Source organism: Salvelinus alpinus, chromosome 12, assembly GCF_045679555.1.
Source record: "Salvelinus alpinus chromosome 12, SLU_Salpinus.1, whole genome shotgun sequence".
Taxonomy (NCBI): Eukaryota; Metazoa; Chordata; class Actinopteri; order Salmoniformes; family Salmonidae; genus Salvelinus; species Salvelinus alpinus.
In genome coordinates, this window is record NC_092097.1 from 27,866,762 (window position 1) to 27,879,678 (window position 12,917).

Sequence of the window (12,917 nt, forward strand, 5' to 3'; positions counted from 1 at the left end):
GTATCTGTGTGTGTGATTTAGGTGGGTGGTGCAGTGCGGGAGGCCACTGGCTATACTGCCACCTACAGGCAGACCATCTCCATTGAGCCAGGGGAGGAGGAGGGTGACTGCTTGCATATGCGGAGGGGCTTCCACCACATCATCCAGGGCTTTCCAAACTGCGTAGTCACGGAAGGGGTCATCAACTTCTTCCTGGCCCGCACAGACAAAATCCAGCAAGTGGGCTTTGACCCCCGTCTGGCCAGAGTGGCCCACCTGGGTGAGTACAGACCCAAACCCCAGAACCACACAGAGTGTGCCTGTCCATAACATCAGCTGTACCAGTAGTCAAATGTAGTCGGTGCTACGCGGAGCCTGCACCTGCACCTTATGAGTCCAAAGAGGAGTAGGATAGAAAGTAGGATAAGAGTACCCTAGCTTTGTGTCCACATCCCAATTCAATCTTATACCCAAACCTAGCCATGTCCCTAAGCCTAACCCTAGCTTAATGTCCACACCCCGATTCAACCCTAATCTTGGCATAACCCAAACCCTAAACCCTAATCTTGGCTTAACTTGTGTTCAATCCTGGCTCAAACCTGATCCAAAACCCTCCAAATAGGGCTCCTCCATGTCCGAATTCACAATTTAACCCCTGAGCTGCACCATCTACATTTGGAAGAAAGTGATATAGGTAACAGTTCTTCAAAACCAGTCTGAATAGTCATTAATTAATTATGTATCAAAAAGCTCAAGAAGGGAACGAAATAGCTTCTTCTCAAATGTTTGTTTAGTTGCGTTTGTACATATAAATTGTGTGATACTTTAAGTTCCCTTAGCATAAAAACTAACCTCTTTCCTTTTGCTCTGACCCCTTGGTTCTTGTCACAGAGTTTTTCATCGATGGCCTCGGCTCGCTTCACGTGGGATCCTGTGATGATGTCATCGTCAACCACGCCACCAAGATCAAGCTTCCCTGGGTCAGCCAATCAGAGAGTGACAAGACGTATGCCAAGTTCCGCTACCCACCAGCCTCCTCGGATGCCACACACACCAAAAACGGCCTCCTCTATTTCAAGAACCGCTTCCAGTGTTTGACTCACAATTAAATTCCCTGTTTTGTTAACCTGTCGTTTCTCCTCTCGTTCAAGATTCATGCTCTTTCTGAGTTGCCAAAGAAGCTCTCGCCCGATGTGTCCAATCGGATAAGACTTTAGACAACCACATTACACACATCCCCTTGAAAATCGACCTTGCTTGTTTCACTCGATGGATTGTCATTCAAACAGAGCAAAGCTGTCATTTCTATTAACTTAATCATAATTTCTCCTCAGTTGTGTACTCTTGATTGTAAACTCAAGGTTGAGATCATTTTAAGGGATATATATGCGTTTTGTGCCTCAAATCTTATCTGACAAGTTGCCACCGAGTCCTTTTGTTGAGGAAAGAGAACAAAGTCATGCTGAATTAGCCTTACGCCCTCACAGGACTAAATGAGGTGAACGAGTTTCCATACTGTTATGAAGAGATCAGAGGTGTGTGTACTCTGTGTACTCTGTCCTTCCCTTTGCACTATACAGTTTGAGCTGGACTGAGCTCTATGGGTCAGACAAATGAGGATTGTGGGGACCTAGGGGGACTGAGGATGGGGATTGACAGTCATTCAGTAGAGAGGACACTTCTCAGCATGTGACAACCCCTTCAGAGACACAACGCATGGGTGCTCCCTTTCCAACCCCGGACAATGAACACATTCAAGACTCTAAATGTGTTGCTAATTCTCCCTGGGTGTCTGTGCCAATGGTTTCCCAGGTGGTTTGGTGTTGAATTATATATTTTGTTTGAAACCTGTGTCGCCCTTGACTGGCCCATGCTTGAGGAGAATGATGCTCATCCATCTGATCTGGGATCTAACCCAGGAATAATATCCCTGTTTCACCTGGTCTAGTGCATTCTGTCTATCTAGAGTCGATCCCACTCTGTTTTATACTCCAAGCATCATAATAAGGAATGCTTCTATCCATGCACGCATTTGAATGGGAGGTGAGATTAATTGCATTTTCATATGCTACCTCGAACAGAAGGGTTAGTTTGACCAAAGTGCATGTCTCTCTATTTCTTTATCAATTCTACATAGAAATAAACACACACTAATAGAATAATGGCACAGTTTGAGTTTAGAGAGTTGAAACGCTGTAAGAATGAGTAGAACACCAAAGGAAATGGTTGGAGAGACACAATGTTAGGATGACACATTATAGAGCGATGATATGAATGATAAAGTAAGGGTCACAGTCACACTGAAGTACCAAGGCAGCAAAACATTTTATACTTACAGTTCCTCTGCCATGCAACCTGACAGCAGGAGCACATAATGTTATTGTGTGCCATGACCACTAGATGGAACCTTGCATAAGAATAGTGTTTTCTAAAATCAAACTACAAATACTTTTTTTGAGTAATTTGAAATACCCCAAGGTGCCAGTGATACATTAGATAACTTTTTATTTTGTCCTTTTTTAATAGAGGAATATTTTAAAACAGATACAATTTTGGGTGATGCCAGATTTAGATTTGTCTTTCCTGAAAGGGGATATTTAACACTAAGTGAGATCTCATCAGTTCAATTGAACCCTGATTGCAGTAGCCTTTTTACACAGTGACGTAGCTCCTCTTCCATGGGAATCTATGACTAATAGCAGCTAGACTCCCCAAGCAGATGCTTCCCGTTTTCAGAATGAGTAGTGTTCTGCATGTGAGTAGGGGCAGTAGCTTGTCAACAAAGACACTGCTTAATGACAGGTTTGATTGAATTCCACTCTCTGACGTTAAGTAGTTGAAGGGATTTGGACAGTGATTTCCATTGTTCAACTGATGATGATGGCGGTTGTATTTTTCTGCTTGCTTCACCTTAGAACCACGGGTCTGAGTCTTTCCAACCTGACAAATATCATCAAGACAACCTTCTGCATTATCAGACTGTTTTCATTTAAACATGATTATAAAGTCTCTGATAAAAAATACAGCTGATGTATGGTATTGTGTTTATTTTAGGCAACAGTTAAGAGGGTGTTCTGGTGCAGTGGTTCCCACTTATGGGTCACTGCATGAGTCCAGGTGGGTTGCAGGATGCAATTTTTTTGGTGCATTGTTACAAATTATTACTATACAGTACATTTCTTAAAATTGGTCACATCCCACTGCACACACACTGGTTGAATCAACGTTGTTTCCACGCCATTTCAATAAAATGACATTGAACCAAAGTGGAATGAATGTTGAATTGACGTCTGTGCCCAGTTAAAGGCTTTGGAAAAGAGGTTTTTATTAATACATTTTGTATTTTTCTTTGAAGTGGGTATGTTTTTTTATTGCTCAGACCTTATGGTGGAGTGCTGTTATCGTGAAGTGGAAACGTCTAGTAGCAACAACGGCTCAGCCACAAAGTGTTAGGCTACACAAGCTCACAGAACTGGACCGCCGAGTGCTGAAGCGCGTAAAAATCGTCTGTCCTCGGTTGCCACACTCACTACTGAGTTCCAAACTGCTTCTGGAAGCAACATCAGCACAATAACTGAAATGGGTTTCCATGGCCGAGCAGCTGCATATGCTGCATATGTAGCGTTGGGGCAGTAACCGAAAGTTTGCTGAATCGAATCCCCGAGCTGACAAGGTAAAAATCTGTTGTCTGCCCCCGAACAAGGCAGTTAACCCACTGTTCCCCTTCATTTAACTAGGCAAGTCAGTTAAGAACAAGTTCTTATTTACAATGACGGCCTACACCGGCCAAACCCGGACGAAGTTGGGCCAATTGTGCGTCGCCCTATGGGACTCTCAATCAAGGCCGGTTGTGATACAGCCTGGATTCGAACCAGAGTGTCTGTAGTGACACCTCTAGCACTGAGATGCAGTGCCTTAGACCAGGGCTCTCCAACCCTGTTCCTGGAAAGCTACCGTCCTGTAGGTTTTCAACCCAACCCTAATCTAGCTCACCTGATTCTAAAAATTAGCTGGTTGAGAAGGTGAACCAGGTTAGTTACAACTGGGGTTGGAGCAAAAACCAGGCTGATTGGTGAGTAAAATATTGATGTGGCATATCAAAGAGTGAAGCATTACTCCCATGTTTGTTCAGAGAAGACTGCGTGAATCAGGCCTTCATGGTCGAATTGCTGCAAAGAAACCACTACTAAAGGACACCAATAATAAGAAGAGACTTGCTTGGGCAAAGAAACACGAGCAATGGACATTAGACCGGTGGAAATCTGTCCTTTGGTCTGATGAGTCCAAATGTTAGATTTTTGGTTCCAACCGCTGTGTCTTTGTGAGACGCGGAATAGGTGAATGGATGATCTCTGCATGTGTGGTTCCCACCGTGATGAATGGAGGAGGAGGCGTGATGGTGTGGGGGTGCTATGCTGGTGACACTGTCTGTGATTTATTTAGAATTCAAGGCACACTTAACCAGCATGGCAACCACAGCATTCTGCAGTGATACGTCATCCCATTTTAGTGGGACTATCATTTGTTTTTCAACAGGACAATGACCCAACACACCTCCAGGCTGTGTAAGGGCTATTTGATCAAGAAGGAGAGTGATGGAGTACTGCATCAGATGACCTGGTCTCCACAATCACCCGACCTCAATCCAATATAGATGGCTTGGGATGAGTTGGACTGCAGAGTGAAGGAAGGAAAAGCAGCCAACAAGTGCTCAGCATATGTAGGAACTCCTTCAAGACTGTTTGGAAAAGCATTCCAGGTGAAGCTGGATGAGAGAATGCCAAGAGTGTGCAAAGCTATCATCAATGCAAAGGGTGGCTACTTTGAAGAATCTAAAATATAAATGTATTTGTTTAACCATTTTTTGGTTACTACATGATTCCATATGTGTTATATCATTGTTATGTTATTTCATACAATGTAGAAAATAGTAAAAATAAATAAAAACCCTTGAATGAGTGTCACGACTTCCGCCGAAGTCGGTTCCTCTCCTTGTTCAGGCGGCGTTCGGCGGTCGGCGTCGCCGGTCTTCTAGCCATCATCGATCCACTTTTCATTTTCCATTTGTTTTGTCTTGTCTTCCCACACACCTGGTTTCAAATCCCTCATTACATGTTGTGTATTTAACCCTCTGTTCCCCCCATGTCCTTGTCCGGAATTGTTTATTGTAAGTGCATGTGCACGTTTATCTGGTATGCGACGGGTTTTGTACCCATTGATTGTTTGTTCTGGATGCCAGTGGTTTTATGTATTAAACTGCTCCGTTGTAAACCCAGTTTTTGCTCTCCTGCGCCTGACTTCCCTGCCGCCAGTACGCACCCCTTATAATGAGTAGGTGTGTCCAAACGTTTGACTGGTACTTATGCCTAACCCCAGAGAAATAGAGGTATGCCGTTTTCATGTTACAACACTGATAGCATTTGTTATGTCAGATGGCTACTGCGTCTGCTATACAGATATAGACGTGCAGAAGGAGGGTAATTAATACATTTTTTCACCGGTGTGCACTGCCTTCATATCATAGGCCTGCAATAGCTGAAGCTTAAAAATAGCCACACCATACTGTACCAAACCTACAAACGTTTCTAAACTTTATTAGGGTAATATCAAAAGTAAGTCCAGCCACTGTTTATAGGGAAAATACAAGCAGAAGAGCGAACATAAACCAGGGAAAAAATGCACTACCCTCCCCTGTGCCCAATAAAAAACCACACAACCCTCCCCTATTTTGGACCACCCCTCCCCTCAGTAAATGTCGATCTGTCCCTTAGGTTGTCTTCACCTGTCCCTTATATACTGTTCTTATACGGTTTATGTGTTATACAACTCAGTGATATACACTTCAGACTACCTCACTATGATTCTGATGCTGACCACACAAAGAGCATTTCCATAATTTACTAAACTGTTGAAAGAAGATTTGCAGAGTGATTTTGGATGAAAGGGTTTTTTCCTGATTTTACATGTGGTGCTTCCACATTTTATTAACCTTAATATAACAGATCATGACTTACATTCATATTAAATGTGTATATGAAATAATCTTTAAGAAATGTTTAATTAATTAATCACCCAAGCACATCAGAGAGGTTTGGCATATAGGGAGGCTAATAAAATCACAGATTTGATTCGATCAAAGCATTTCTTTGACATTTTATTCAGTTGTTTGATTAAGTCCAAAACAAATCTGATTCCTCTACAAAATCAGCATGACACATGGAGCCACACTCTCTGTAGTTCTGTTAAATATTCCAATAGAATTCAGAGTAATGTTTTCCGCCCATAATATAAAACCGACCAGGCCTCTCCATGATGCAACTGTTGACAGGCTAGAATGGCCTAATTATCTCATATCTGCATCCTTGAGTTTGCTTGAAGATTGCAGTATTTAACATGTTAGTGATCTTACAGAAGGACAGTGGTGTAAAGTACTTAAGTAAACATACTTTAAAGTACTACTTAAGTAGTGTTTTGGGGTATCTGTACTATACTTTAATATTTATATTTTTGACTACTTTTAATTTTACTTCACTACATTCCTAAAGACAATCATGTATCAATCATATATCATTTTTACTCCATACATTTTCCCTGAAACACAAAAGTACTTCTTACATTTTGAATGCTTAGCAGGACAGGAATATTGTCCAATTCACGCACTTATCAAGGGAACATCCCTGGTCATCCCTACTGCCTCTGATCTGGAGGACTCACTAAACACACATGCTTACTTTGTAAAACGTTAGCTAGCTAACAGTACACTTTAACTTGACATTAGGTTTATGCAGTTTTACTACGCACAAAAAAAAAATTAAAAGCCGCATTCGACACGATTACCTAAACATACTGACCAGCTCCAATCGACAGACGCGGGCTATATGGTAGACCAATCCAAACTCATCTCTCAGTATGTCCAGCCTACTCATTCTCTCAGCCAATTATGGGTAGCGCGAAGGTTGCTCGCTTTTTCTGTGGCTAAACCAACTAGGCTTGTAATTTAACAATTTTATTCATATTTACAGATGGCATACAAGGCACATGAAAGTTCACATGTTCGAGAAAGCACTTCTGCCAAAAAAACGCATTTTGATAAAAACATTTATTTTACATTCAAACAGCTCTCCTGTGAAGTCGTGACTTGGGACATACGCCTACTTTCCTGAATCGGGTCACAAATGATTTCTGAGTGTTGGCGTGTGCCCCTGGCTATCAATAAATTAAAAAACAAGAACATTGGGCCGTCTGGATTGCTTAATATAAGGAATTTGAAATAATTTATACTTTTAGTTTTGATACTTAAGAATATTTTAGCAATTCCATGTACTTTTGATACTTCAGTATATTTAAAACGAAATACTTTTAGACTTTTACTCAAGTAGAATTTTACTGGGTGACTTTCACTTTTACTTGAGTCATTTTCTATCAAGGTATCTTTACTTTTACTCAAGTATGACAATTGGACAACTTATCCACCACTGCAGAAGGATACAGAAAGGAAGCTTGAAGAAAGCATGCAGGGTTTTGAAAAGACCTAACCTCCCCATTCTCCTCTATTCAATAGAACTCCTACAATGGTGTCGTCTCAAAGATTCTTCTTAGCCACTATTCTGAGTCCAATTGTGTCACTGCTGAAAATTAGCCCAGACCCATGTGTCATTGTATCAACTGATTTCCCATGGTTCTGTGGTATAGTCTACTACAGTTTGGTGAGAGGGTGGTTGGAAGAGTGGGTCAGGTTTAGGTTCAAGATCATGGTGATGGTGGCCCATTCAGGGCAACACCAGAGGTGTGAAATCAGCTTTATGACACAGACACCAGTAAAAGCAGAACAACACAAGCCCTGATGAGTGACTGTCTTTAAAGACGGTGCAGATGGCCAAAGCAGCTGGGCACATTACAGACGGATCTGGGTTAGAATGGCCCTTCAGTCTGCGCAGTTATGACATAATGAGGTTCTGAATACTCCCTTAGGAAAGGATGAATTTAACACCAAAGACGAAACGCAATCTCTCTGTAAACTGTTCTTGTCTGGTCAATCCCAATTCCCTCTCATGCTCATTTGTATGATTTTCATTATCTTTTCAATTATGTGAGTGAGTGTGTGTTTACTTGTGTCTTCTTTGTATAATCCCACAACAAGCAAAAACTCCAACAACTGGCCATAAAGTTTTCTAATTCAGGAGACGCATAGCCTCCCAACCTCAGCTGTGTGACCGTACGTACATATCTCAACCAGAAGCCATGGATTACAGGCAACATCCGCACTGTGCTAAAGGCTAGAGCGGCCGCATTCCCGGACACTTATAAGAAGTCCCTCTACGACCTCAGATTAACCATCAAACAGGCAAAGCATCAATACAGGACTAAGATCGAATCCTACTACACCGGCTCTGACACTCGTTGGATGTGGCAGGACATGCAAACTATCATGGATTACAAAGGGAAACCCAGCCACGAGTTGCCCAGTGATGCAAGCCGACCAGGCCAGCCAAATGCGTTTAATGCTCGCTTCGAGGCAAGCAACACTGAACCATGCATGACAGCACCAGCTGTTCCGGATGACTGCGTGATCACGCTTTCTGTAGCCGACGTGAATAGCTGACCAGCTGCCAAGTGTCTTCAGTGAAATGTTCAACCTCTCCGTGACACAGTCTGTAATACCTACATGTTTCAAGCAGACCACCATAGTCCCTGTGCCCAAGAACGCCAAGGTAACCTGTCTAAATGACTATTGCCCTGTAGCACTCACATCTGTAGCCATGAAATGCTTTGAAAGGCTGGTCATGGCTCACATCAACACCAGGATGATGGTGTTGATGTGAGCCTGTGAGCCATGACCAGCCTTTCAAAGCATTTCATGGCTACAGATGTGAGTGCTACAGGGCGATAGTCATCTAGACACACTGGACCCACTCCAATTCGCATACCACCCCAACAGATCCACAGATGACGCAATCTCGATTGCACTCCACACTTCCCTTTCCCACCTGGACAAGAGGAACACCTATGTGAGAATGCTGTTAATTGACTACAGCTCTGTGTTCAACACCATAGTGCCATCCAAGCTCATCACTAAGTTAAGGACCCTGGGACTGGACACCTCCCTCTGCAACAGGATCATAGACTTCCTGACCCCAGGTGCTAATGGTAGGCAACAGCACATTCGCCACGGTGACCCTCAACACGGCAGCCCCTCAGACATCCGTGCTTAGTCCCCTCCTGTTTCCCCTGTTCACCCATGGTTGTTTGGCTGTGCACGACTCCAACACAATCATTAAGTTTGCTGATGACACAACGCTGGTAGGCCTGATCACCGGCGACAATGAGACAGCCTATAGGGAGGAGGTCAGAGACCTGGCTTTGTGGTGCCAGAACAACAACCTCTCCCTCAACGTCAGCAAGACAAAGGAGCTGATTGTGGACTGCAGGAAACAAAGGGCCGAGCACACCCCCATTCACATCGACTGGGCTATAGTGGAGCAGGTTGAGAGGTTTAAGTTCCTTGGTGTACACATCACTAAGAATCTATCATGGTCCCCCTCAGGAGGCCTCAGATGTTCATATAGCCTACTGTAGCCTATATACTATATGCTGCATATACTATATGCTGATTGTCTACTCTATCCATTATTTCTGTGTTGCTCGGTATGCATACTTTTCCCTTCATTTAAGGGGCCACTTTAACCCTGCCATTGTTCCAACGTTATCTGAAGAAAACACACATAAACTCATACAAAGCCCACTCCAAACTCTGAAGGAGAGAGAGGAAAAGGGAACACCGAGAGGGCGTGCTCATCTGTCAGTGTCATCATGAATGTAAATAATCTGCTGTGGGATCATATCAATAAAAAACATTTATGAAACACTGTGCTGCTGTTTCTCCCCCCATCATACTTCTGGTCTTGGTCATGTTATAAGACTGCCAAAAAGGAACTGATTGTGAGATGACTTGAATATCCTGGAAATTCCCAGAATGACCATTTCCTTCACGTAGCCAACACTAACTGTTGCCTTTGAGATGAATATTTCCACCACACAAGAACAATACAAAAGTCAACAATAGCACCACTAAGAGTAATTCAATTTATCCAGTAAAAAACGAAACAATAACGTTCCACATCCATTGGTGAACTGCAGCGTACTGCAGTTATACTGCATCCAAAATAACACTGTTTTTTTTACTGTAGTAATTTTGCAGTGTAACTGCAGTTAGTGGGCAGTATAACTGCAGTACGCTGCAGTTATTCTGCAATTACTGCATCCAAAATACCACTGTGTACTGTAGTTACTGCACTTTTACTGCAGTTTCAAAACTGCAATATTGTTTTGTAAGGGTAAATTATTCAGGTAAACCATATAGTAAATGTCTATGTCCCTCGCCCCTCCTCTCTTTCTGTCTCTCTGTCACTCACTGGGCGGATTCGATTATTCTGAGCTGCAGGGGACCAGGCAAAGGCCGGTCAAGTAATCGGGAGAAATGAGCGCCATTCTCAAATCAAATAGTAATCGAACGTTTAGTCAACAGGGCAGCATGGTGCATCGCCCAGCTCTTTTCCATAAAATAAATGTTATAATTTTTCTAAAAAAAAAAAATTGGCAAGGAAGATAAAGCGTTTAGGCCTAATATCAAAACCAATCACCTTTGGATGAGAAAACACAGAATCCTACTAATTATGCTACTACATGTGCTTAATTACGTCACTTTTGTTTTGAGCCGACTTCTCCGTGGGCTTTTAACAGGGCGCTTGGCTCAAGCCCGGGAGGCAACCGGCGAGATTAATCTAACCCTCTCATTGACACACACACACAGACGGTTCTTACTTTATCTGTACTGTGAAATCTCTCCAAAACAAGATGCTGCCAAGAATGTGTCGATTGGTTCTCGGCACACTTCAAAGGATATCCAGTCATAGCGTCACTGAGGCAATCAGTGAAGACAATGATGCAGAAGGGATACCGCCGGAGCACGTATTTTGGAATTAATAATTTCTACAATCCATTTTTTTTATCCACTTTTATTTCTTCACAACAATATAAAACACGTTATGAGGTGTCTTTTTTAAAATTCTTTACTCTATTTTAGTTAATTAAATACATTGACTACATCAATAAAATTATAACATATATTTTAGAAATAGAGATGTTGAAGTCCACAATAAAATAAATCTATAGTTTCTCTATATTATCACATTAGAAAGAAGGTCTAAATTCTGTGTTATCACTATAATATCTTGATTTTGTATGTGGTTTTTGCTCAGGAAAAACCAATTCAATAGTGTACAGCATGTCTAACATCCATTCTCTCTATACCCCATAGGACCGCACACCCAGCTCCTCTCCTGAGAACGGGCCCCATCCCCTCTCCTCCTTCCTGGCCAGACCCTGTGGCCAAGCCCGGCTGGGGGGCAGTGGACTGGGGCAGGAACGGCCACACTCATCCTATGAAGGGACCATGAGTTCCATGACTGGGATGCTCCAGCTATTGGGCAGTGAAGTGGCCCAGAGCTCCAGTCTAGGGGTCCAACAGGTGGCAACTCTGACAGTGCCAAAACAACATTTTCCTGGACACGTCCAGAGCGGACTGGACCTTCCCCCTTATCCCCACCAGCACCACCACCTCCATGAGCTGCCTCTCACCACTCCTGCTGAGCCCTCCTCCACCCCGGCTGCCTACACCTTTGAGCTCCCCCCAGTGAAGATGCTCGCTCCTCAGGTCCAGGTTAGCTCTCATACTCCATACTTCCACCCCCAGCACAATGGTATGGGGGAGAACTTTCCTAACTATTACCCCAGACCACCAGCAGCCCCCATGGTCATCAGCAACCTCATGGCCAGACCCACCATCACCCCTCTCACCCCTTTGCCCTGGGCAGACAGCTGGTGTTGGGGAACCAGCCTCAGATTGCAGCCCTCCTCCAAGGCTCCTCCAAGTGACTGCTGGCCTCCACACGCTGCTGCAGGTGCTGCAAGTGCCCCAACTGCCAGGCCTCCTCTGGGTGCACCAGGGGGGAGGGGCCACGACAGCCAGGGCCCCCAACAGGAGGCTCCACAGCCACAGGGTGGCACCAGAGGACCAGCCAGGAACATCAAGAAGGAGTAGAGAAAATACCAAAAGCCAAGTGACTCGCGGTCAGTGTGGTGTGTTTTATTGAGAACCCCAGCTCCTGTCTCTGTGTGTGTGGAGTTCAGGCCATGAGACCCTCAGAAAGAGCAGAAAGACAGAAGGGCCACTGTGGAGACAGAGTCCAGGGCAGACCAATGGCCTTTCTCTGGAGAAAGAGACTTCTTACAAACACACAAACTTTTACACCATCAAACCATTGTCATAACAACATGTTTGTCATGGTCATTGTAGCCAGCATTGTCCACTCCGCCAGTAGGAGGCCTGTGATCTTCAGATCATGTTCTGTTCAGCATGTTTGCCTGTGTGGAGATTGGCAATAAAAGCAGAAGAGTTGTGGTGGTTGAATATTCCTTTCTCATGGACCTCTAATGGAGATAACTGGTCTCAGAGAGTGACCAAAGACATCAGGGAGGAAGTCACAATACAAATAATTTTGGAAATAATGCTGTAATGCTGTTTACAATGGCTATTTTTATTCAGTCAGCCAGTAGAGAATATCTGAATGTGGTGTTATGGTTTTCAATAACACCACACTAGAATGTATTGTACTAATTCATCCTTAGAGGAAGGACCAAATTCTCTTTTGGATAAGTAAAAAGTAGTGGTTTATTGGGCTTATTTCTTAAGTTTGTATTTTTGGGACATTTGTATTGATATAATACAATGTATTGTAAATTAATTAGATATATTAGTCAATTTAGCATGATGCACAGGATAACTGACGTTAATTGTAATTTGGTTGTCAGAAAGCCAAAATAATAGTGTGATTCAATTAACACTGATCTACATTACATGAGTATAAAATCTGAAATAA

At 43.2% G+C, this 12,917-nt stretch overlaps 1 protein-coding gene and 1 pseudogene across 4 annotated transcripts in view; both read left to right on the forward strand.

Annotated features, from left to right (window-relative positions):
- LOC139536582 (beta-1,4 N-acetylgalactosaminyltransferase 1-like) overlaps positions 1-3,009 on the forward strand; it is a 29,704-nt gene extending 26,695 nt beyond the window's left edge. For all 4 annotated transcript variants that reach the window (XM_071337224.1, XM_071337226.1, XM_071337225.1 and 1 more), the window contains 2 exons: positions 22-259; positions 871-3,009. In XM_071337224.1, coding sequence (XP_071193325.1) covers positions 22-259; positions 871-1,088 — 456 coding nt within the window. In that variant the 3' untranslated portion in view covers positions 1,089-3,009. The remainder of the gene's footprint in view (positions 1-21; positions 260-870) is intronic.
- Positions 3,010-9,123: 6,114 nt separating this feature from the next.
- Positions 9,124-12,102, forward strand: LOC139535273 (transcription factor Sp5-like; annotated as a pseudogene).
- The last annotated feature ends 815 nt before the right edge of the window (positions 12,103-12,917 follow it).